The 23191-nt window shown below is 34.1% G+C and overlaps 2 protein-coding genes and 1 long non-coding RNA gene across 3 annotated transcripts in view; 2 read left to right on the top strand and 1 right to left on the bottom strand.

Annotated features, from left to right (window-relative positions):
- The window catches only part of LOC134694683 (multifunctional-autoprocessing repeats-in-toxin-like), a 102681-nt gene that overhangs the window by 30622 nt on the left and 48868 nt on the right, over positions 1-23191 (top strand). The window lies entirely within an intron of this gene.
- On the bottom strand, positions 180-548 carry LOC134694471 (salivary glue protein Sgs-3-like). Its single transcript, XM_063555483.1, has one exon. It carries the CDS (start codon positions 546-548, stop codon positions 180-182), a length of 369 nt encoding a protein of 122 aa, XP_063411553.1.
- Positions 6063-22447, top strand: LOC134694700 (uncharacterized). The gene is made up of 2 exons (XR_010102588.1): positions 6063-6550; positions 21234-22447. It is a non-coding gene; the product is annotated as an uncharacterized LOC134694700 (long non-coding RNA).

The raw sequence follows: 23191 nt of genomic DNA, 5'->3' as shown, positions 1-23191 counted from the left end.
CATAGGTGTTTGTTGTGTGTTGGTGTGGCTCATAGGTGTTTGTCGTGTGTTGGTGTGGCTCATAGGTGTTTGTCGTGTGTTGGTGTGGCTCATAGGTGTTTGTCGTGTGTTGGTATGACTCATAGGTGTTTGTCGTGTGTTGGTGTGACTCATAGGTGGTTGTCGTGTGTTGTTGTGACTCATAGGGGTTTGTCGTGTGTTGGTGTGGGCTGGCTCAAAGGTGGTTGTCGTGTGTTGGTGTGACTCATATGTGGTTGTCGTGTTTTGGTGTGACTCATAGGTGGTTGTCGTGTGTTGGTGTGACTCATAGGGGTTTGTCGTGTGTTGGTGTGGCTCAAAGGTGGTTGTCGTGTGTTGGTGTGACTCATATGTGGTTGTCGTGAGTTGGTGTGACTCATAGGTGGTTTTCGTGTGTTGGTGTGGCTCATAGGTGGTTGTCGTGTGTTGGTGTGACTCATAGGTGTTTGTCGTGTGTTGGTGTGGCTCATAGGTGGTTGTCGAGTGTTGGTGTGGCTCATATGTGTTTGTCGTGTGTTGGTGTGGCTCATAGGTGTTTGTCGTGTGTTGGTGTGGCTCTCGTTATTTTTTTACACATATTAGACCGTTGGTTTTCCCGTTTGAATGGTTTTACACTAGTAATTTTTAGGGCCGTTTATAGCTCCCTTGTTCGGTTTGAACCAATTCAAGGCTCCGGTTTGAAGACCATGCTTTGACCTATAATGATTTACTTTTATAAATTGTGACTTGGATGGAGAGTTGTCTCATTGGCATTTATACCACATCTTCTTATATCTTATTATAGAAATTCAAGGGCTTTTGAAACATTATAGGTGAACAAATAAATTGGACATTACTGCAACATTTGTTTTCTTTTAAGAGCGTCAGTATCAAAGTAATACGATGAGATATGGTTACCAAAGATATACATACCTATCAAATTAACATGATGAAACATAGGCAAATAAAGGTCACAATACAACCTTAACAACAAAAAACTTCATACAGTAAATAGTAATGTATACAGCGCCCCGACATTAAAAAAGGTACAATTCAAACAACAAATTAACTTTGTAATTTATTAAAAACAAGAATGTGTCCATAGTACACGGATGCCCCACTCGCACACTCATTTTCTATGTTCAGTGGACCGTGAAATTGGGGTCAAAACTTAAATTTGGAATTTAAATTAGAAAAATCATATCATAGGGAACATGTGTACTAAGTTTCAAGTTGATGTAACTTTAACTTCATCAAAAACTACCTTGACCAAAAACTTTAACCTGAACTTCGCACTATCATTTTCTTTGTTCAGTGGACCATGAAATTGGGGTCACAACTATATTTTGGCATTAAAATTAGAAAGATCATATCATGGGAAACATGTGTACTAAGTTTCAAATTGATTGAACTTCAACTTCTTCAAAAACTACCTTGACCAAAAACTTTAACCTGAGGCGAACGAACGCACAGACGGACGAACGAACGAACGAACGGAGGCACTATCGTAGGTGGGGCATAAAAATCATTTTTTAAGGCTATTTTTGTGTGATAGATGTTTGAATAAATTCATTTCTCATTTCACCTCTCACTGAACTGTACGCACTTCAAAAAATTTGCATACCTACATTAAATGATATCACAAAAAAATTACAACAATGATACGGTGTCTGAGTAAAAATTAGAGCAACAAAGAATATATTAATATGCGTACTGGTTCATTTTGTCTAGAATGTAAACATCATTTTGGATTGTCTGCAGAAACAAACCAATGTACTCCTTTAATCAGGTTTGCATCCTCTATAATAGGGTCAGAGTTTGAATTCAGCATTGATGAAGTTAAATTGTGCTTTTGTTTCACCAACATATTGCAGATACAAGTTTTAGAAGTAAGAACATACATGCTATTTTCTACTTTACAATTATATGTATAAAATAAACATTTTATATACTTTTGATTGTTGCTCTGAGACTGTACTGACGCAAGTATCTTTGACTTTTGCGTCTTAACCGTACATTACATCACCGTGTTTCAATTCATGGTTAATAAAGACTGTTGTTTTTCATTTAAGATTTGACTTGGAGATCATTCAGGTTTCGAAAAGTCATACCGATATATAGATGCGATACTAAATTCACTTATTAGAAAGGGTAATATGCAATGAGATGTAATAACTTTCGGACAATGAAATGAGACAACAAAAGGAATCATTTATCACTGTAAAAATCGTGCTTAGAAATTAAACACTTGTGTTACATGTCTAGATCTAAACGTGTTTAGGATTGTGTTTAATTTCTAAACACATTTCTTAGTAATCACATAATATCTGAACATGACTTAGAATCAAACATATTTAAAAATGAAAGTGTTTAGAAATTAAACATATATTTCAAAATTTCATTGTACTGAGGCACGTTTAGACCTTTTAAAAATGTAAAAAAGTGCACAAAATATGTGCTTAGACTTGTGTTTAGGATCTAAACACCATTTTTTACAGTGTATAATGTGTCAGTTTACCTTTCCTTTGTAGAGACTAGAACAACTTTTCTGTCGTTAACTAGAGCAAAGTAAGGTTTGACTTAAGTTGCTTTCTGAGTTGTCCCTTACGGTACTCTATTTTGCCTTCCGATGAACCGATTCGTTTTGATTAATTGATTTGACTGTAACAAAAGTTAACATAGAGAAGTGTTTATTTAGGTCACAACCGTTCGTAGAGAGACACTGGATGGTGTTTGCCATTTTCTAATAGTATGTAAAAGTTGCAATTACCGCGTTTTTTAAACGTTGTTTTTCAAGAAACGCAATTTTTCGTATGCAATTTAAACTTAAAATGCTATTTTATAGAATGATGAACTTATTACAATGATTTCAATACTTGAAGATGTTCTTCAGTATCATTCCAATGTACAAAGATGTTATCAGAGACAAAATTTATATAAAAAAAAAATAAAAAAAGATAAATCATGTCCTTTCGTTTCAATGAAAAAAAAGCTTGAACAAAAAATGAAATCTTCACGAAAGGTTAACACCTAGCTATAATTATGCACCGATAATTTATCATAGTGTTTAAAAAGTGAAAAGACTGCAATGTGCAAATCACTGAAAGTAAATTTGCACAAACCCTTTGAAGTTTCATCTCAAAGCGGACGGACAGTAAATAAATAAGTATCAATCAACCAGTTTCTTTATCACACATCAAACAACTCGAGAAAAATATAATCATTGGGCCAAAACATATTAGATTGTTATATAACATGTCCTAATTACTCTAACAGATGTAAACTAATTTGTAAAATGTCAAATAAATTTACTAACAAATAGTTTTTACTGCAAATATTATTGATGAAAAATGACATAGCAATCCATAGCCTATTTACTTCTGTGTCTATGTAGTAATATTATACATGCCAATTTATAAAGTATTTGTGCAGCAGTTTTTTAAAGTACATGTGTGGGCGAAAATGTTTGGGAAGTGGTGAAGATTCATTTCCTATGAGGAGTTTGACTGGTTCCTTTTCCTTGATCTGTTGGTATGACTACGGAGGCATAACTCAAAATACTCGTATGGTTGCTATGAAACAAAAGCATAACGAAGAGTAAACATGAAGAATACATTCGATCAAAAAAAGAAAGTTTTAAAGAATAAATCCTGATTCTTAAATAGCGGATTATTCGAAAGAATTTATAAAAGAGGGACGAAAGATACCAAAGGGACAGTCAAACTCGTAAATCTAAAACAAACTGACAACGCCATGGCTAAAAATGAAAAAGACAAACAAAAAAACAATAGTACACATGACACAACATAGAAAACTAAAGAATAAACAACACGAACCCCACCAAAAACTAGGGGTGATCTCAGGTGCTCCGGAAGGGTAAGTTATAACTATCACAAAAGTTGAAAGAAATCAACGTGGCTCATGTGATCTTAAATCGATATCCTGGTTATTATACCATTTATTTAAATGCTCTAGAGGATCTCCAGATAAAGTATAACAAATAATATCTTTCTGATACTTTAAAATTTAATGAAAGAAGGCACAGTTGTTCAGTGTAGAATTTCTTTGAAAATTGGTCAGTCAGAGTCAAAGATTACCTCTGGAAAACTTGTTTCATCCGAATGGAATCACATAACATTTAAATGTGGACGAGCTTCAATTTCAAACATCATTTATGCGAAGTCTGCTTAAAATTTATCAGCTTAATGTTTCAATGAAGAATCTGTGCCCCTTATACCATAATTTTAACCCTTCCATCCCCATCGATCAACATACAATGAGGATCTCATGGAGAGGGTCTCCCAATCATCAATTTACAGCCATATAATAGTCATGCCTTTCAATCGATCGGTAAACCATCTTTTGAATCCTGTGCAAAGAAGTTACCATACTTCATCCACGATCAGTTTGGATAAAATTAGCCGAGTCATTTCAATGAAAAACATATGATAAGAAGGACGCCTCCGGGTGCGGGATATTCTCGCTACATTGAAGACCTGTTGGTGACCTTCTGCTGTTGTTTTTTTATTTGGTCGGGTTGTTGTCTCTTTGACACATTCCTCATTTCCATTCTCTATTTTATATGACACTTTTTTTCGTATATTTTCAATGGAAACTATGTGCCACTGATATGTCACCAGAATTTTTTTTATTAAAGCGGTCCCATAATTATGCAGAGCTCTCTAATCAAGAGTACATTGAAGTTTCAAGATTTTTTCCATGAAGGTTAAACGAAGGAGAATCTTCAAGACTTGTCATTTGCTATCTCAACTCATTCAACCAATGGGCCAAATAAATTTTAAACGGACATTTCTTATTACTGTTACAGGTGTCCGGTATATTTTAGGGGTGTTTCTGTACATGCCGTGAAAAAACTATATGACATTGCACGTACCTAGGTCTAACGTGCATAACCCGTACGCGTGCTTGCTTAAATATCAATTTAATTTCACGTCCAGTAAAAGAGCATGTTGACACAATTATCAAATAGATTTAAAATTTCTTTCATTATTTAACAATTTAGTTAGTTCGGGTGTATTCCATACTTCCATGTAAATGAAAATAATACTTTCGTGCGTCCGAAACACTTATCTGGATGTACCTTCAACAGGAATGCTTAAACTCCTAAACATTGAAAACCAAGGCTATGTATAAATACATTGAAATATATGAGACTTTATGACCAAATGGCACCTGCAAATCATAGTCGAAATCATCTCCTCCAAAACATTTAGATATATAGTCTTATAAGAATATGAATGTTGTTTAAATTTAGATATTATATGTTTGTAATGATTGTCATGTTTGTCTTGGTAACAATCAAATATTTGGATTTTACACCAATAAAATGATTTGATTAGTCGAAAGTCATCTAAGGTCAAGCTTGTCCGCGGGATTTATAAGAGAGTTTATTAGTACTTGTTAATTTATCAATGATGAATTTAAGAAGAAGAAATTTTTTATAAAAAATGTCAATACCAAAGCACTGCACTACAATTGAGTGTGCGTGGTTGCTAAAATACAAACGTTTAAAAAGTTTAACAAATACATCGAATTGAAATTTCATTTTATTAGTTGACAATTTTGTTAATTTATGTGCGTTCCATACTTTCACACAGTTTAAATGAAAATATTTTTTTCGTGCGTCCGAATTGCTTATCTGGATTTACCTATAGCAGGAACGCTTAACCTCACAAACAAGAAATTTACATTGAAATATGAGCGACTGTATGAGCAAAGGGGACTTGTAAATTATAGTCAAATTCAGCTCAGGTCAACTTGTGACTTTGTCCAAGGGATTTAATTGCAAGCGAGTTACTTAGTCATTTCTTAATTTATCAACAGGGAATTGTAGAGAAAAAATGTCTATACCAAAGTACTGAATGCATGAATTCTAACATGATGATGTAAAACATAGAATAAGAAAATGTCAAATATTACGTAGTTTTCTTAATCATCGACCTTTAAAAGTGTTAATTGTTTTGTTTTGAAGTTAAATCTATAAACAATGCCTTCATGGTTAATTACAAGTACTGCATGTTCTGTTCCCTGCGCGCTGCAAGAACATTATCACCTGCCGAGAACACATTTTTTACAACGCCATCTGCATTTTGGAGCCACGTGTTATTAGAGAGGATAATATCAAACGTGTTTGAATGCATCCCAAATCTCGTTACGTCATTTTATTGCGAATTGTTGTCAGCTCACATGAAGCTTTAAACCAGATTTATGTATATAAACTATTAATTTCAGCGTTCTCGTGCCAGCTGTTGTCCTTCTTCCATGCGACAATTAATGATCTATCTCGTAAAATATCAAATAGCATAAAAAACGATATATGCTTTAGTTATTTTAGTAAGCAAATTGATGTATCTACCGATCAGTCAAATTACGTAACTATTAATATGTTTTTAATATCTATGTGTACGCGAAGTATTGGCAGTGTAGTGTTGATTCCCTGCAGAGACATCAACATCTTCACGCGGAAGTAAAACAAGCAAAGAAATGGATCTGTTGATTGTTGGTTATACAAGGGATTTAATCAGATAAACAGGTAAAGAGAAATAATTATTTTTATATTGATAGATATGTATTTTGTAATTGACCAAATGCAGATTTTGATATTTGAAATTTAGTTTTAGAAGTAAGCGTTCGTGTTTTGTTTTATTATTTGTTTTTATCTTGATTAAATTTTTTTTTTATTTTTATGAAAAAAAGTCTCTGCTTTTCATGAATGTTATAATGTGGTCAGTGGTTATTTCTTATGTTACGTAGGAATCAGTATTACTTTATTATGAATTTGTTCTTCAACTGTAATTTAATAGTAAAATACAGCCGCAATGACCGATCAAAGTAGAAAAAAATACTTTCATGTGAAAAGGAAAATATAATTTTTCTAAATTCCGTGTTTATATTTTGAATTGTTTTATTTTGAAATATGTTTTTCGTTGTTCAATTATAGAATAGATATAAAATTTATATATGTCAATATATTCAAGATAATAATATTATAATATTACAATTCATTTTGATCGTCCTTAACTGTATGAAATATCTGCCAATGGACGTTAAGCAACCAACAAACAACAATTCAATTAATCATTTTGAACGTGCAGATACACCATGATTGCCGTTGACAGGAACATACCATAGAACGTTCTCCGTCATATAATAAATATTGTTTTAAAAAGCAAATACATGTACATAAGCAGCTAGATGGCATAGACCAAATTTATAAAGCCACCCTCTACCCCCCCCCCCCCCCCCCCCCCCCCCCAATGAAAAAAAATGTAAAACAAACGAATGTTAAATGAGCATTACATTTTAGAGGGCATAATTGGAGAATAAATAAAACGTAAAAAATCAATTTATCCGAAGGGAAATAATCTTTTGGTTTTTAAAAATAGCAGGAAAAAATATCCTTCTAAATTTTGCAACTGCTGAAGCATGTTTGAAGGACTTTAATGATCTTTTAGGAAGCGATAATCCTATCATGGACCCAGAGGTGGTTTTAGAATGTCTTCAGGTCACGACAAGGGCACAACAGAACTATTAAATCCAAACCTCATCTGCAATACGTACACAGTAACATAATCTTAATAAGCAAAATCAGAATTGTTGCATTATTTAATATATACATGTTTTTATGTGTCTGATGCCATAAGTTATATCTCTATAATAATATAATAGGTATAATTAACTTCCACATACCACAGAGGTCGCTGTTAGTTTACACATCAATAAAGATCCAATCATATACCAATGAAAATAGAACAATATGACACGTGTCTGTAAACAGCGAAGTTATCTGATATCATGGAGATCATAGTTATTTGAAGGTGGTTTATGTATCGTCGTCCTGAACATGCATGAAATATTTGCCACTGGACGTTAATTTTGCAAAAAATGATCATTGATCGTAATTAATATAACTGTGTGTACTGTTCATAGTCAGTTGAAGGTGGTTTAGGTTTCGTTTTTGACTGTCATCCTAAAAAGCCATAATTAAACAATTGGTCACTGGACGTTTTGCAGAAACCATTCAATCTAAATTAACTTGTTCGCGTACCCTCCTCTCAAATTTTTACCATTGAACAATAAGTTGTTTATGAACTTTTAAATGCATCCAATTATAACTTTAGTTATTGTTGGACATTTTTTGTGTTTTTAAGCTGTATTGTTATTTTTTACACGATTCTGGATATTTCACATCTATTATCGTATTTAACATAATTTCGTAAAGATTTTGGAACCTTAAAATGACTTCAATAAGGTAATAAAAGTAGTAATTGAAAAAAAAATAGTTTTCAAACACAGCAAAAAGTACGGCTATGTGAAATATGATTCAAGATCAAGCTTATGCGTTTCCAAATTAAACCATGCTGTTGGTTTAAATTGTTCACGTTTGTCCTTGATCTTTTCTTACCCTTCCTATCTTATGTATTTGACGGTTTTATCGCCAAAGTGCTAAACTATATCTTTGAAGCTGTCAAAACATTGAGAAAGTTTCTCGAAGATCAATACATACAGATATTTACTTTGTTGTAAACTGATTGCTGCATGATTCCTATAAAGTACGTCACAATCAAACAATTAAATACATTGTAACAAGTAAATTACACTAAATTAATTACACTGAAAGTATGTGAGCATGTATATTAATAAACATTTAAACTATAATATGACTATTATATATAAAAATATGTAAGTACAATTCCTGAAAGTGAACAATACTTGTAGACAGTAAGAACAGGTGTAATGAATTTGTCTAAGGGCTTTGCACCGGTTAGATTGATGAGAGAACGGAATTTGGCACGTGTAGCCTCTTTCTGCTTAATGCAATTGTGAAAATCAATTGTCATAATTTGACGAATATCATCCATGTATCCATGTGCTGATATCATATTTTACATTTAACCTCGAAGAAAAATAGTGAGAGTAAAAATTTTTTTTTTTGCATTCTGAATAGAATGTCATAGTATTACTACCCTCTCAAGGAATTTCTGGAATAAAAATGTATGTTGCCTTGTAAGATACAGAATATATATACAAGTAAGTGATTTTTTTTTTAAATTTTTATCGTCTATTGTGTTTTTCACAGCTAGTATTGTAATATTATCTTTTCATTAGTAAATTTTTTAGAAATAACTTTTTGATATTTTTGATATTTTTTCTGTTTGTTTTGTTTTGTTTTGTTTTTGTTTTATTTGATTATTCGATTAGTACATCAAGCACGACTTTTGTCTCTATTTTTTTCAAAAGTTTAATTTATGATAAAAGATCAGTGGCAAATATTTCATGTATAATCAGGCCGTAAAACGATTAGCCTATTGATATTTGTGGAATAAAGAAGCCAGTGTCTTTACAGTACAATGAGTGTGTCTTTAAACTAAATAAGATAAACAAACTATCTGGTCAAATATATGTGTTTTTTTGTTTTTGAAATTTGCCACTGGATGTTTAACACCAAAAAATACTTTTCATAGTCAATAAAAATGGACAATTAGACTGATATTTTTAATAGTATGACTAGTTTGACAACGAAGAAGTGCAATTCATCCTCTTATGCATTAGAACTCCCAAGTTCTAAAGATCAATTGGAGATACTTTTCGTATTGCCTTATATTTAATGTTCAATATTAGAAATAAATCACAGCATATGAAAACCTCATTTTTCTTCTGCTATAGTAATTTCGTAAAAGCAGTTGATACATAAAAAAAAATATCAGATATTTCCAATTGCATCATTCGATTTTCTGAACTACATAAATATTTTGTCAGACTAAGATTCCAGTCTTGACTTTGATTGATTAGTCTTCAAAAATTCATCAAAATGTTACGAATAGAAATTGTATAAAAAGTCGTTGAACATTTCATCATCGTAATTATCTGCACAGAGATTCTGCAATCAGTAAATGATTCCACTTAATATAAAGACCTGTTGGTTAAGTGCTTGTAAATGAGTGATACTTTGTTAGCAATTAGATGACGATATTTATTAATTGGTCAGTACTCTCGTTATTATATAAATATTTCCTAAATATGATACATAACCAATTAGCGCGAACCACTCTTTATTTTGTTTACGGTAAATGACAAACAATTGTTAGCTACATGCATATTTTCATTTGTGTTAAAGATATTAATGGTCTTGGTATGTTAATTCAAAATGAAGATAGACATAGGGGCAAATTGATATAACCACTGTCTCTAAAATAATGGTTAATTGCTAGATTGTTTATGGGACTGTCACAAGTCAGAAGTCTGTAATTCAATGGTCGCTGTTGGTTTATTTCTGTCATATTTGTGTTTCCGGTAAATTCTATTATAAAGATTAGAATACAGGTTTCTAGTTTTGATTGTTTCATATTTTTAATATATATTAGGGCATTTTATAGTTGATAATACTGGTTTGATTTTTCTCATCGTTAAACGTCTTACGGTAGCCGAATATTACTTTTGATCTTCGACAAAAACTCTTGTGGATAGTTGTCGAATGAAGATAACAGAGCAATGCAACACAAAGCAACTACTCAATCGAGTCAGGAAAACAGGTTTAACCCCGCCCCATAATGAGCCTGTCTCCTGCCAAGAGCCTGTGGTTCACTGGTTGTCGATTGTTGCTGTTTTTTTCTTTCATTGTGTTTTACCTAGATCAGACAAATAGTTTCTCCTTTTTGTTTTTTTCTATTTGATATTTTGGAGTATGTTATAGCTTGCGACTATGCGGCTCGTGGTTTGAGTTATTACTGAAAGCCGTACGATGACCTATAGTTGCTAACTTCTTTGTCATTTGGTATCGGGGAGAATTGCCTCATTGTCAATTTTACCACATCTCCTTACAATGTGTTTTTATAATGAATCATATAAATATAAGAAATAGAGCGGGAAACATAACACAATTGATATCGTCTGTCTTTTAACGTCTGAAATATAGCTGAAAGCATAACAAATTAAAAAGAATCCGTCCCAAGTCTGAAATAGGGGGAAAGTAGGACAAAAACATGTTCTGTCTCAAGTTTGAAACAAATAGGCGAAACCATGACACATACATGTAACAGCATTTGTCTCAATTTTGAAATAAATGGGGAAACCATGACACATTTGACATCGCCAATCCTAAGTTTGAAATAGAGGGTGAAGATGACAACCTCAACAACGCCTTTTACAAGTTTGAAATAGAGGGAGAAACCATGAAAAATTTAACAGCGTTTCTTCCAATGTGAAATGGAGGGATAAACCATTAATAATTTAACAGCATCTAACCCAAGTTTGAAATAGAGAGGAGAACCATCACAAAATTTAACAGCATATATCCCAAGTTTGAAATAGAGGGGGAGTATAACAAATTTAACAGCATAGGTCTCAAGTTTGAAATAGAGGGGGAAACATGACTTTAATAGTATCTGTCTGACGTTTAATGTTGTTGAAGAAACAGGACAAACTTGTAACCGTCTATCCCAAGTTTGAAATAGAAGGGAGAAACATAACACATTTTGGCCAGGAACACTACTGAAGAGACATGTTTTGTCGAAATGCGCATCTGGTGCAACAAAATTGGTACTGTTGATTTTATTACTACCACTGGGTCGATGCCTCTGCTGGTGGACTATTAGTCCCCGAGGGTATCACCAGCCCAGTACTTCGGTACTGGCATGAAAATACGGATTTTTTGTGTTATTAAAATTTGCTGTTACAAAATATTAGAAATTACTAGAAATGTCGTATCTCCCTCATGCAAAGCTCTGATTCCTTATACGAATTTGACTATACTTTTTGGACCTTTTGGATTATAGCTCTTTATCTTTTATATAAGCTTTGGGTTTCAAATATTTTGGCCACGAGCACTACTGAAGAGACATGTTTTGTCGAAATGCGCATCTGGTGCAACAAAATTGGTACCGTTGATTTTATTAATCTCGTCTTTCTCAAATTTAGTTAATCATCTTGAACTTAAATGTTCTCTCTGATGAGTTACAGTTGCGTGTATAATTTAGTTACATCGTCAAGACTGTTTTACATGCAAAGTAAACGAAGCATGATGTGATGTTTTTCTCTGACATGTATGAATGCATGAATTTGCGGTGTTGCCAAACAACATTAGGCGAAGCAACAGAAATAATTCGAGCACACTCAGTATCGGGAAATATAAATTGAAATATTGCTATTACTGAAGATTTGGCAATTTAGAATGCTTTAGAATTCTCCAGGTATAAAATTAATTGATTCACTCATTAGAAATATGTATTTTGTGTACAATTAGCCAGTTTTAGAGATCTCTGCTCTGCAATTTTTGATAAGAATATGTATCTTGAGTTTTTAATGTCTTTAAATAAGGATTTCTGGTTGCATGTAAAAAAGGAAAAAAAAATGTATTCCTGTTTGTATTAAGTCATTTTTTTTATTCTTGATTCCTTTAAGACATATTATGCAAGTTTTATTCCCTTTTTTTGCAGTCAATGTCCTTAAAATTGTCAGTATTCCTTATCTCATTGGCAAATGTCGGAACAACTTTATCAGAAACTCCGATAAATAGCTATGCTGTCGTCATCGCTAAGAGTTTAGTTGGATCTAAATGTAACTTAATTAACGTGGAATAATCTCACATTGACTTACTGATGAAAGCAGTGTTAACCACATTCCGTAAGGCCATCATAAATATACCATTAAACAGTTACGTAATGTTAGAACATTTCATTAAAATTAAAACATCTTTATAGTTAACGTTTTATATGCTTCATGCCAATATGATGAGTCAAGCCATTTCCAACTGATTTTAACCGTTGAACTATTCCATCACTGATCCAGATTAGTGGAGGGGGAGGAGGGGGCCCCTCATTACAAACCTTTTTCCCCTCAGCACGCAGATATTTGTCTATGAAAATACAATACCTGTATACATTTTACCTATTCAGTTATATAGGATTTTCCCCAGAGATAAGTGCATCAGCACATTCGGTATGTACCTGTCCCAAGCAAGAAGACTGTAATTGAGTGTTTGTCGTTAATTGCTGTCAGTTACATTTATATTTTTTTGTGAATTTGTTTTTGGAGATAAATCAGCCCGCTTAAAAAAAATATATTACATTTTGTCATGCCGACACCTTTTAAAGTTTGCTATATGCCGTATAGACATTTATATGATAAAATTGAGAATGGAAATGGGTAATGTATCAAAGAGACAACAACCTGACCATAGAGCAGACAACAACCAAAGGCCACCAATGGGTCTTCAATGCAGTGAGAAACTCCCGCACGCGGAGGCGTCCTTCAGCTCGCCCCTAGACAAATATGTATACCAGTTCAGTGATGATGGACGTCATACTAAACTCCGAATACTACACAAGAAACTAAAATTAAATATCATAAAAGACTAACAAAGGCCAGAAGCTCTTGACTTGGGACAGGCTCAAAAATGATACATATGTCAATGCAATACAAAGCAAACAAACGTAAATAAAACCAATGTTATAAGAGGGAGGGGGGCGTAGAATTGAAGCTGATATCGCGCTTAACTTTAACGGCTATTGCAAAAAGGAGTTGACTCGTTTCACATGCAGTATTAATACAGGTGTAATATTCAGAGAAGATATTCCTGTTTGAGTCAGGTTTAGTTACTGTGGCGTTCAGTTGGCTGTGTTGGTTTGTCTAGTCAAATGTGGACATGCTACATATTCTTAGGGGCCAGTTGAAGGACGCCTACGGGTGCGGGAGTTTCTCGCTACATCGAAGACCCATTGGTGGCCTTCGGGTGTTGACTGCTCTATGGTCGGGTTGTTGTCGTTTTTACACATTCCCCATTTCCTATCTCAATTTTATGAAACGGAATGCTTCAGATTAGGAGAGTGTAAGGAACGACTTTAGGGAACTTTGTTACAACCATAGGTGGTCTATAGCATGGCAAATTATAGGGAACAAAATGTGCCCTCGACAGGTCAGATTGGAAACTATAATTGATTTTTCTTCGGGTTAGAAGAGTGCTTAGCAATAGCAGCCTTATGAAGGGTCGATATGCAAATACCCGTACAAAATGTCTGTCCCTAACGCAGATACCTTTTCTGGTGATAATCTAAGTTTCAGACCATTCAGCAGGGGTTCCTCATTCCTTTTACCTACCACCAAACTCATACTTCACTCCCTCTCTACTCCCTATTCCCCCTTACACCCACATCCTCTTTTTGCCACCTTCTCCCGATCCCCGCTTCCTTAATCCCATGCTCTCTTACACATGCCCAACTTCTTAAATACCATGTATCTGCTTTACGCCCTCTTGTAGACCTACCTCGATCAGGACAAAAATCATATGCAACTGATTATGTCAATTATACGTTTACCTCAACAGACAATTCCTCACATAGCATTCACTCTGACGAAACTCTGCATGTTAAAGCAATATGTTACTATGTATCAGTGGTATGCTGTTTCTGTTGTAATTATTGTAATTCTAAGACTACAAACTATTACGTAACAACACGATATGATATTCATAATGCAAAAATTAAATTTTTACCATGATAGAATATAATCCAAATTATAAATAAATTGCAAATATATTCTGCTTTGGAATGGATTGTAAATTATACAATCTGAATAACATATGACTGCACAGAAATTGGTGATTTAGAATTTATATTGTTTTATTAGACAACGTCTTAAATTGGTTTTATTAGAAATGACTTCAAATGTCTGAATTTAAAGAACAATAAAAATTATTTATAGCATTTTTGTGTAAAATGCGTGGCATTTTAAATGTCAAATGGAATAGTTGTCATTTTTAAAGAGTGAGAACTCTATAATGCATTTGATTGGAGAAATCGTCAGCATAGTGATCAAGTTTAAATTTTACAATGACTCTAAATTGATATATTTCACGCATTTACACACATTTTCAATAAATGAAGAACCATTTTTGTGTCCTCCATCAAAAATTTAATTCAAAATGTTTTATTTATATGGTAAGTAAGATCTGAAACAGAGGTGATCGAGACGAAAAGCAATAAAATACCACTGTCTCTCGAGCATGGAGGTGTGATGGATAACGAACGACATAGTGTAGTGGTTATTGCATCGGACTACTTTCACATTTTTAGGTTCCTGGTTCGATTCCCGGTTTTCTGTTCTCCCTTGATACTATTTGCGAGTATGGTCGAGAGGAAACGATGATAGTCCGTCGGAAGTGGACGATACATGACTGACCCGTGTTAAGAGAGAGCCGTATATGTTGCACGTTAAATACATCCTTGTAGATTTTGACAAATAAGAGCAGGCTAATGCCGCTACAAGGCAGCAATCGCACCCGCAAAGTGGAATGGGATTGATATCAGTTGCAAAACTTGTTTCCCAATCCACTAACTATAAATATGATTAGACTAAAAACATTTATCCTTTCAACAGGCTACCAACAGTCCCATAAAAAGCTGTTACAATGGTTCTTTTAACGTGCAAAGGACATGCTACTCCTACAATATCGGATTTAATAGCGGACGTGGTTGCGTATTTATACATCGCACAGAGCGAAAACGGACGTCCAACGTCAGCATTTTGTTTTAAATTCGGGACAGGGGAAATGGGGATGACCGTGGAATGTGTATATATACCCCAGTTTACCCCTTGGAATTATCTTGTTTTATATCGATTCGTTCATACATTTTTCACTTTACCTTACAACGCGGTTCAAAAACCTCCATTTTGCTGAATAAAACATGCTAGGTTCGTCGTTTGATTCATAAAACCTTTCCTATAATCTGTCCAGCAAAAATGGTTAAGATACAAATTTTATACAAAACATCGGATTAAATAAACCGATTCCGACTGGATGTGGCTGTTTATTTTTATTTTCCACGAATTAAAGCCGTTCTGATGTTCCACTTCCGTAATAGTTGTAATGCTGGACAGGGAAAATCCAGGGATAATTCAGAAATGTATACCCCAGTTAACCCATCGAATTATCTTGTTTTATATCGGTTTCTTCATAAACTTTTCACTTCACCTTACAACGTAATTGAAAAACCTCCACTTTGCTGATTATAAATTGAAAGGTTTGTTGTTTGATTCGTTACACCTTTCGTATTAATTTATCTGTGCAGCAAAATTTGGTTGAGTGGCAATCTTTACACAAATGTATTTTCTTCAAAGTCGCCAAATTTCATGTTTGTATACATTACAGCACTTAAAGTAAGAATTAATGTTTATATCTAATATACAAACACTTTTCTTGGTGTATTAGTAAATGTTTCGCCCTTTGATTTCGCTGTTATTAACAGTATACAGACACCAAGAAGAAAAAGCAGCTACAAACACTATTGTCATAACAGCTCGAAAATTGAATTCAAGATATTTTGGTGTCAAAATTCATAATTGAATTATTATTCTACATCTCTGATTTCTGGAATTTAAATTAAAATAGCGAGCTGATATTTTCTATGTGCAACATTGATTTATCATACTGCTAAATGGAAGAAAGCAATAAAACTAAAATAATGGTGTTTTAAAAGCAGTTGTTTACGTTGTAAACTGATATACATGATATATATATATAAAAAAAAAAGAAGATGTGGTATGATTGCCAATGAGACAACTATCCACAAAAGACCAAAATGACACAAATATTAACAACTATCGGTCACCGTACGGCCTTCAACAATGAGCAAAGCCCATACCGCATAGTCAGCTATAAAAGGCCCCGATAAGACCATGTTAAACAATTCAAACGAGAAAACTAACGGCCTTATTTATGTAAAACAATGAACGAAAAACAAATATGTAACACATAAACAAACGACAACCACTGAATTACAGGCTCCTGACTTGGGACAGGCACACACATCAATAATGTGGCAGGGTTAAACATGTTAGCGGGATCCCAACCCTCCCCCTAACCTGGAAAAGTGGTATAACAGTACAACATAAGAAACGAACTATAAAAATCAGATGAAAAAGGCTTAACTCATCAGATAGACAAAAAATAAAAGTGGACACGGCCGGGTACTTATACATCCCGACACAAAGAGACTCAATGAACAGATCTGAGAGTACTCGCAGTTATCTGACAGCTAGTTCAAAGCCACTAACAACTAATAAAAAAATCATGACCTTAGACTAAACACTCAATCCGTACACATCCAACATACAATGGATTTAGTGTAAAGACGTCATAAACAGCCAGAGAAAAAAAACATGACCTTGTGCAATGCCAAGTTACAGGTATCGACAGATTGTAGATCCATGAAAATGTATATGTATATAACATACGAGTTATATTTAGTTAGCTTTTAATCTACTGATAACAAAATCAATATTTATTCCAATAAAAACAATATTCAGCGATCTTATTACAGTGTTGAATACATGTAGGTAACCTTTTAGAATATAAAGTTTATTTAAAGGAGCAACAAGTTTACATGGATCATTTCTAAATTTCCGGACACGGTTAACAACATTTCCGTAAAAATGAGGATGTGCTATCCCGTTTGAAATAAGTTTTCTACAGGTACAACCAAACTTCAAAACCAAATCTTTATATCTATAGAAAAATTTACTAAAGGTTTTACGTAATTTATGGTAACGATATCCATGGTTTAATAATTTACCTGTAATACATAGGTTGTGTTCGTTAAAATCAAAAACGTCACAACAGACACGGGCATAGCGAACAAGTTGTGAATAATAAACACCGTAAGATGGTGCCAAAGGAACATCACCATATAAAAATGGAAAATTAACAATAGGGAACGAAAAATCGTCTCTTTTGTCGTAAATTTTAGTGTGTAGTTTCCCGTTTAAAACCGAAATATCTAAATCCAGGAAAGAGCAGTTATTACGGAATACATTCGATTTATTTAAATAAGTTCCTTGGGGTAAATTTCAGCCGTATATTGAGAAAATTCTTGATTATTTAACGAAAAAATATCATCAAAATAACGGTAAGTGTTGTTGAATATATCAATTAAATGCAATTTCGACGGGTCTTTACAGAGTTTAGTCAAAAACTGTGATTCGTAACAGTACAAAAACAAGTCTGCTATTAAAGGGGCACAATTAGTGCCCATGGGGATACATGATATATGTCTGGTTTATTATTACCAAAAATAGACACCAAGCGTAACGAACATTTAACAGAATATGATTTACAGAAAACGAGAGACAATATTAATGTCACCACGTGACAAAATACTAGGATTATTTGAATGTCTTAATACCAAAAAAAACCAGAGAAATGTCTAAAGTAGTTATGTGATATTTGTTTTATTGTATAATTGTTGTTCAGTAATTGGAAATATATCTGTTGTTTCTCATTAAACCAGCCATAAATTTCGACGTACTTTTTAATCCATAAACAAGACTATATTTGGGTCCTCAATGCTCTTCAACTTTGTACTTCTTTGGCTTTAAAAATATTTTAATCTGAGCGTCACTGATGTGTCTTGTGTTGACGATACGCGCGTTTGGTGTATAACATTATAAGCCGGATACATTTTGATAACTATTTACACCACTTGGTCAATGCAATTGCTGTTGAACGTTTCGAGGGTATCATCAGCCTAGTAGTCAGCACTTCAGTGTTTACATGAAAACCAAGTATATGGTGAAATTCCTGTTACAAAACTTTGAATTTTTCGAAATATTACGGATTTTCTTATCACAGGAATAGATTACTTTAGCCGTATTTGACATTACATTATGTAATTTTGGTCCTCGGTGCTCTTCTACTTTGTACTTCTTTGGCTTTATAACTATTTTGATCTGAGCGTCACTTATGAGTCTTATGTTTGGCGTTTTAAATTATAAGCCTGGTATCTTTCATAACTCTTTGTTTGCCCTAACACTACATACTAAGAAAAAAGCAGACGTCTCACAATCTATTGCATGTCCTGATGTGATTTTTGTTTTGTTTAATCAGATAGGTATGAAGACAAAAAAAAAACCAACCGTTGACACTTCAGTTTCACTTTATCGAAAAAAAAGTAAATGCGTATCTATTCTATCCACTCTGTCGACCTTTGGGTAGGGTTAGTGAAATACAAAAATATTTTGAATTGTAGCCTGGCTTCGATATTAATTCCGGTTAGCAGTATTGGTCTAGATGTGAGCTGACTCTTGTCTTCTTTTTTTTCCTTTTTGAAGTTTATGCCCTATTTCTATATTCTTTTAATTAACTTCTATTCTTTATTTTTCTACCAATATTTCTGTATTTTTAAATTCTACCCATTGTTTCTCTATCCTGTACCTCCATCCCGGCCCTCAAAATTAATAAGTTGTATTTAACATTTGCTGATATTTCTTCTGATGTCAAACAACCCTTTGTGTAGAAAAGATTCTGTAGAAATCATCATCTTGCTTTCGATGATAGATCTGGAATATGCATCTAATTACCCAAAACATGCATACTAGACATATAATTGTTTTTGTTTGAAAGGATCAACATACTTGTAGGGTCAATGATTAATAGACAGTAATTATGTACGTGTGTTTTATTCTTGTTTTCTTAACTATTTACTTGGCTTAGTATAGGAAATACAATAGTCACTTTCAGTATTATATGTATCCCTACGTGTATGTCCAACACATCGCATCTATATTTTTGAAGAGATTGTTAACGAGTTAAACCTTCTGTAGGTTCATATGCGATTATCACAGAAAAGAAACCTTGTCAGTGTTTGTCGCTCGTCTGAAACCTTGACAATGTTTGTAGGGCGATGGAAACCGTGTCAATGTTTGCCGAGTGTCGGGATCCTTGTCAGTGTTTGCCGGGTGTCGAGAACCTAGTTAGTGTTTGTCGTGCTTCGGAAACTTTGTAGGATTTTTTTAGCGCGACGAAAATCATGTCAGTGTTTGTCGTGCATTCTTCGGAAACTTGAGTGTTTGCCGCGTGTCTAGAACCTTGTCAGTGTTTGTCGAGTGTCTGAAACCTTGTCAGTGTTTGCCGCGATTCTGGAGCCTTGTCAGTGTTTGCCACGTGTCCGCAACCTTGTCAGTGTTCGTCGTGCTACGGAAACTTTGTAAAGATATTTGAGCGCGACGAAAATCATGTCAGTTAGTAGCCGCGTGTAAGGAACTTTGTAAATCTTTGCCGCGTGTCTGGAACCTTTTCAATGTTTGCCGCGTGTCTCAAAACCTTGTCAAAGTTTGCCGCGTGTCTGGAACCTTGTCAGTGTTTGCCGCGTGTCTGGAACCTTGTCAATGTTTGCCGTGTGTCTGAGTGTTTGTCGCTAGTGGGGAATATGTCAGTGTTTGTCGTGCGTCGGGAACCTTATCAGTACGGATCGTATGTCGGGATCATTGTCAATGTTTGACGCATGTCTGACACCTTGTCGGTATTTATCGAGCATCAGAAACCTTGTCAGAGCTTGTCACATGTCGGGAACGTTCTCATTGTCTATCCTGCGTCATGTCAGTGTTTGTCGTGCATTCTTCGGAAACTTGAGTGTTTGCCGCGTGTCTAGAACCTTGTCAGTGTTTGTCGAGTGTCTGAAACCTTGTCAGTGTTTGCCGCGTTTCTGGAACCTTGTCAGTGTTTGCCACGTGTCCGAAACCTTGTCAGTGTTTGTCGTGCTACGGAAACTTTGTAAAGATATTTGAGCGCAACGAAAATCATGTCAGTTAGTAGCCGCGTGTAAGGAACTTTGTAAATCTTTGCCGCGTGTCTGGAACCTTTTCAATGTTTGCCGCGTGTCTCAAAACCTTGTCAAAGTTTGCTGCGTGTCTGGAAAATTGTCAGTGTTTGCCGTGTGTCTGAGTATTTGTCGCTAGTGGGGAATATGTCAGTGTTTGCCGTGCGTCGGGAACCTTGTCAGTACGGATCGTATGTCGGGATCATTGTCAATGTTTGACGCATGTCTGACACCTTGTCGGTATTTATCGCCATATTCCGTAACCTTGTCGCAATTGGAAAATATATGAAGCTGTACAAAGGGGCAACAATCAACAATTATAGTCGTAAAAAGACAAACAACATACTGGCAACATAAACCAACATAGAAAAAAAGATCATGCAAAAAGAATCCTATAAATCTCTGATGAACCTAGGCTTATGATCTGTTCATGCTCCACTAGCCGAGAGATCCGTCGCACCAATATTGTAATTCAAATTGTTTCAAAATAATGGACTGTAATAAAATTATGTTTTTAGACCCGAGCTTACAATAATGATGAACCGCTAACTAAACTGGATCATTCAATCGTTCCATGCATAACACATAAATATTTTAAATCCAACATGCATTTTATTTCAATTTCAGGAATGGTTTTCGATTATAGAGTAACGTAACAAAACGAAAAATGGGAGGAGAAAAGGATTTACAGAAAAACGAAGAACCAACGAAAGACGGAAAAAAGAAAGCTAAAGGACATAAAAGACTTTTCGCCGTCAGCCCGGAAAATGTTCCTAACACGAACTTACTTTTAGCATGTTTAGTGACTTTATGTTTCAACCCGGTATTAGGACCTATAGCTGCGTACTATTCCCTAACTGCGGCCAAATCGTACAGTGACGGTGACAAAAGAGACGGTGAAAGACGCGCACTTATATCAGTGATTATAAGTTTAGTTTCTATTGTTTTCACTGTAGTACTTGTAATGACCTTGATATTGGTTTTTACAGTTTACACAGAAACGAGGCATTAATTTTTGTACTTAAATACACGTTTAAATAACGAATTATTTATACGTTGTGCACGGTGCACGGACACGGTCTTCATTGACGTTTGTTTTATGCTTAGGATTGAAAAACCTTCTACAGTACGAATTATAACCAGTTTGTTATTGGAGGTAAATGTCATCGTATTTTGACATGAAATAGATCAAACCACTAGGTTTCAACTGATCATTTGAATATATAGACACATTGTATGTTTTACTCCGTTCATTTTAGTATAATTGTAACATTTTAATATTTTACACAATTTTTTTTTTAAAATTTTTATCGTTTGAAAAGTTTAAATTGTGATCTGCTTCTATAAAACCCTATTTCGAACAAAAAGTTAACAAAACTTTGCAGATGTGCGCTTTAGAGTATATCTTTGATTTTCCTGCTCAGATTGATTATCATAGGGATAATGAAATCAATGTATACATTGGATCTTTATGGTCACTTATAGCCTACACAGTAGTGGTCTGTACATGCAAACAGCAGATAGAAAACCTGAAAGGTCTAAAATGTTTGTTTATGACCACTGATGAAAATATGGTAGTATTATAATGCATGATATATCTATATGCACATCTTAAATAATTTCATTTTTTTAAATGTAGTTTTAAAGTCCATGCACTATCTATGCAGTATTACCTATGCAAATGCACAGTGCCTTAGTATACATGTAGTTTATAGATATTGCGTTCCAAACTGTCAGATATAATATATATACATAAATCATGTTTGTAAATGTGGCATAAAATGCACGATCATTAATATATTCATTCATCATGTGTCATTATTATAAAAATTACTTTGAAATTGAGTTTTTGAATATATACCCAACGTAGTTAAAGCCAAGGTATTATATCATGTAATGCCTCGCTGACATAGATGCTTAACATGAGGGTTTAATAGTTCTGGTAAATACTTGTGTTTCTTAAATGCGAGTAGATATATGTTTAGTCTTTTGAAACATCTAAATCAATAATTGCATTGTCGATGATAAATACCGATAGAACACGTAATGTCAATCCTGTTTTTGTTTGGAGAAAACAATTATGTTTGTAATACAAAAAAGATTTGTCAGTGATTCTTTTTATCCTGAACGTCTTTAATTGAATGTTTGGCAAATGTATGTTTCAGATTTGTCTTCTTTTATATTATATAAAAAGTCATATATAAAAATACCAGAGGGACAGTCAAAACTCGTAGATCGACAATAAACTGACAACGCCATGGCACACAAGTACAAACATACAAATAATAGTACACAACACACAACATACACAATTAGAAAATAAGCAACACAAACCCCACCAAAGACATTTGGGGGAGGGGGGCACTCAGGTGCTCCGGTAGGGTACGAAGATATATATCCTGTGGCATTTGTTGTGTTGCTCAAGTTATTCCAAACACGGTAGATAGTTTAAGGTATGGGAGAAAATTGATTTAGAATATTGTTTTCCGTCATAATGAGGATCAGAATATTTATGGAGAAAACATACCCCACACCTTTTCTTTAAAATGGTTATAAACTTGCATTCGCTAGATAAGTAATAACAT

The sequence above is a fragment of the Mytilus trossulus genome, chromosome 13, assembly GCF_036588685.1.
Source record: "Mytilus trossulus isolate FHL-02 chromosome 13, PNRI_Mtr1.1.1.hap1, whole genome shotgun sequence".
Classification (NCBI taxonomy): Eukaryota; Metazoa; Mollusca; class Bivalvia; order Mytilida; family Mytilidae; genus Mytilus; species Mytilus trossulus.
This window is presented reverse-complemented; position numbering and strand designations above follow the sequence as displayed.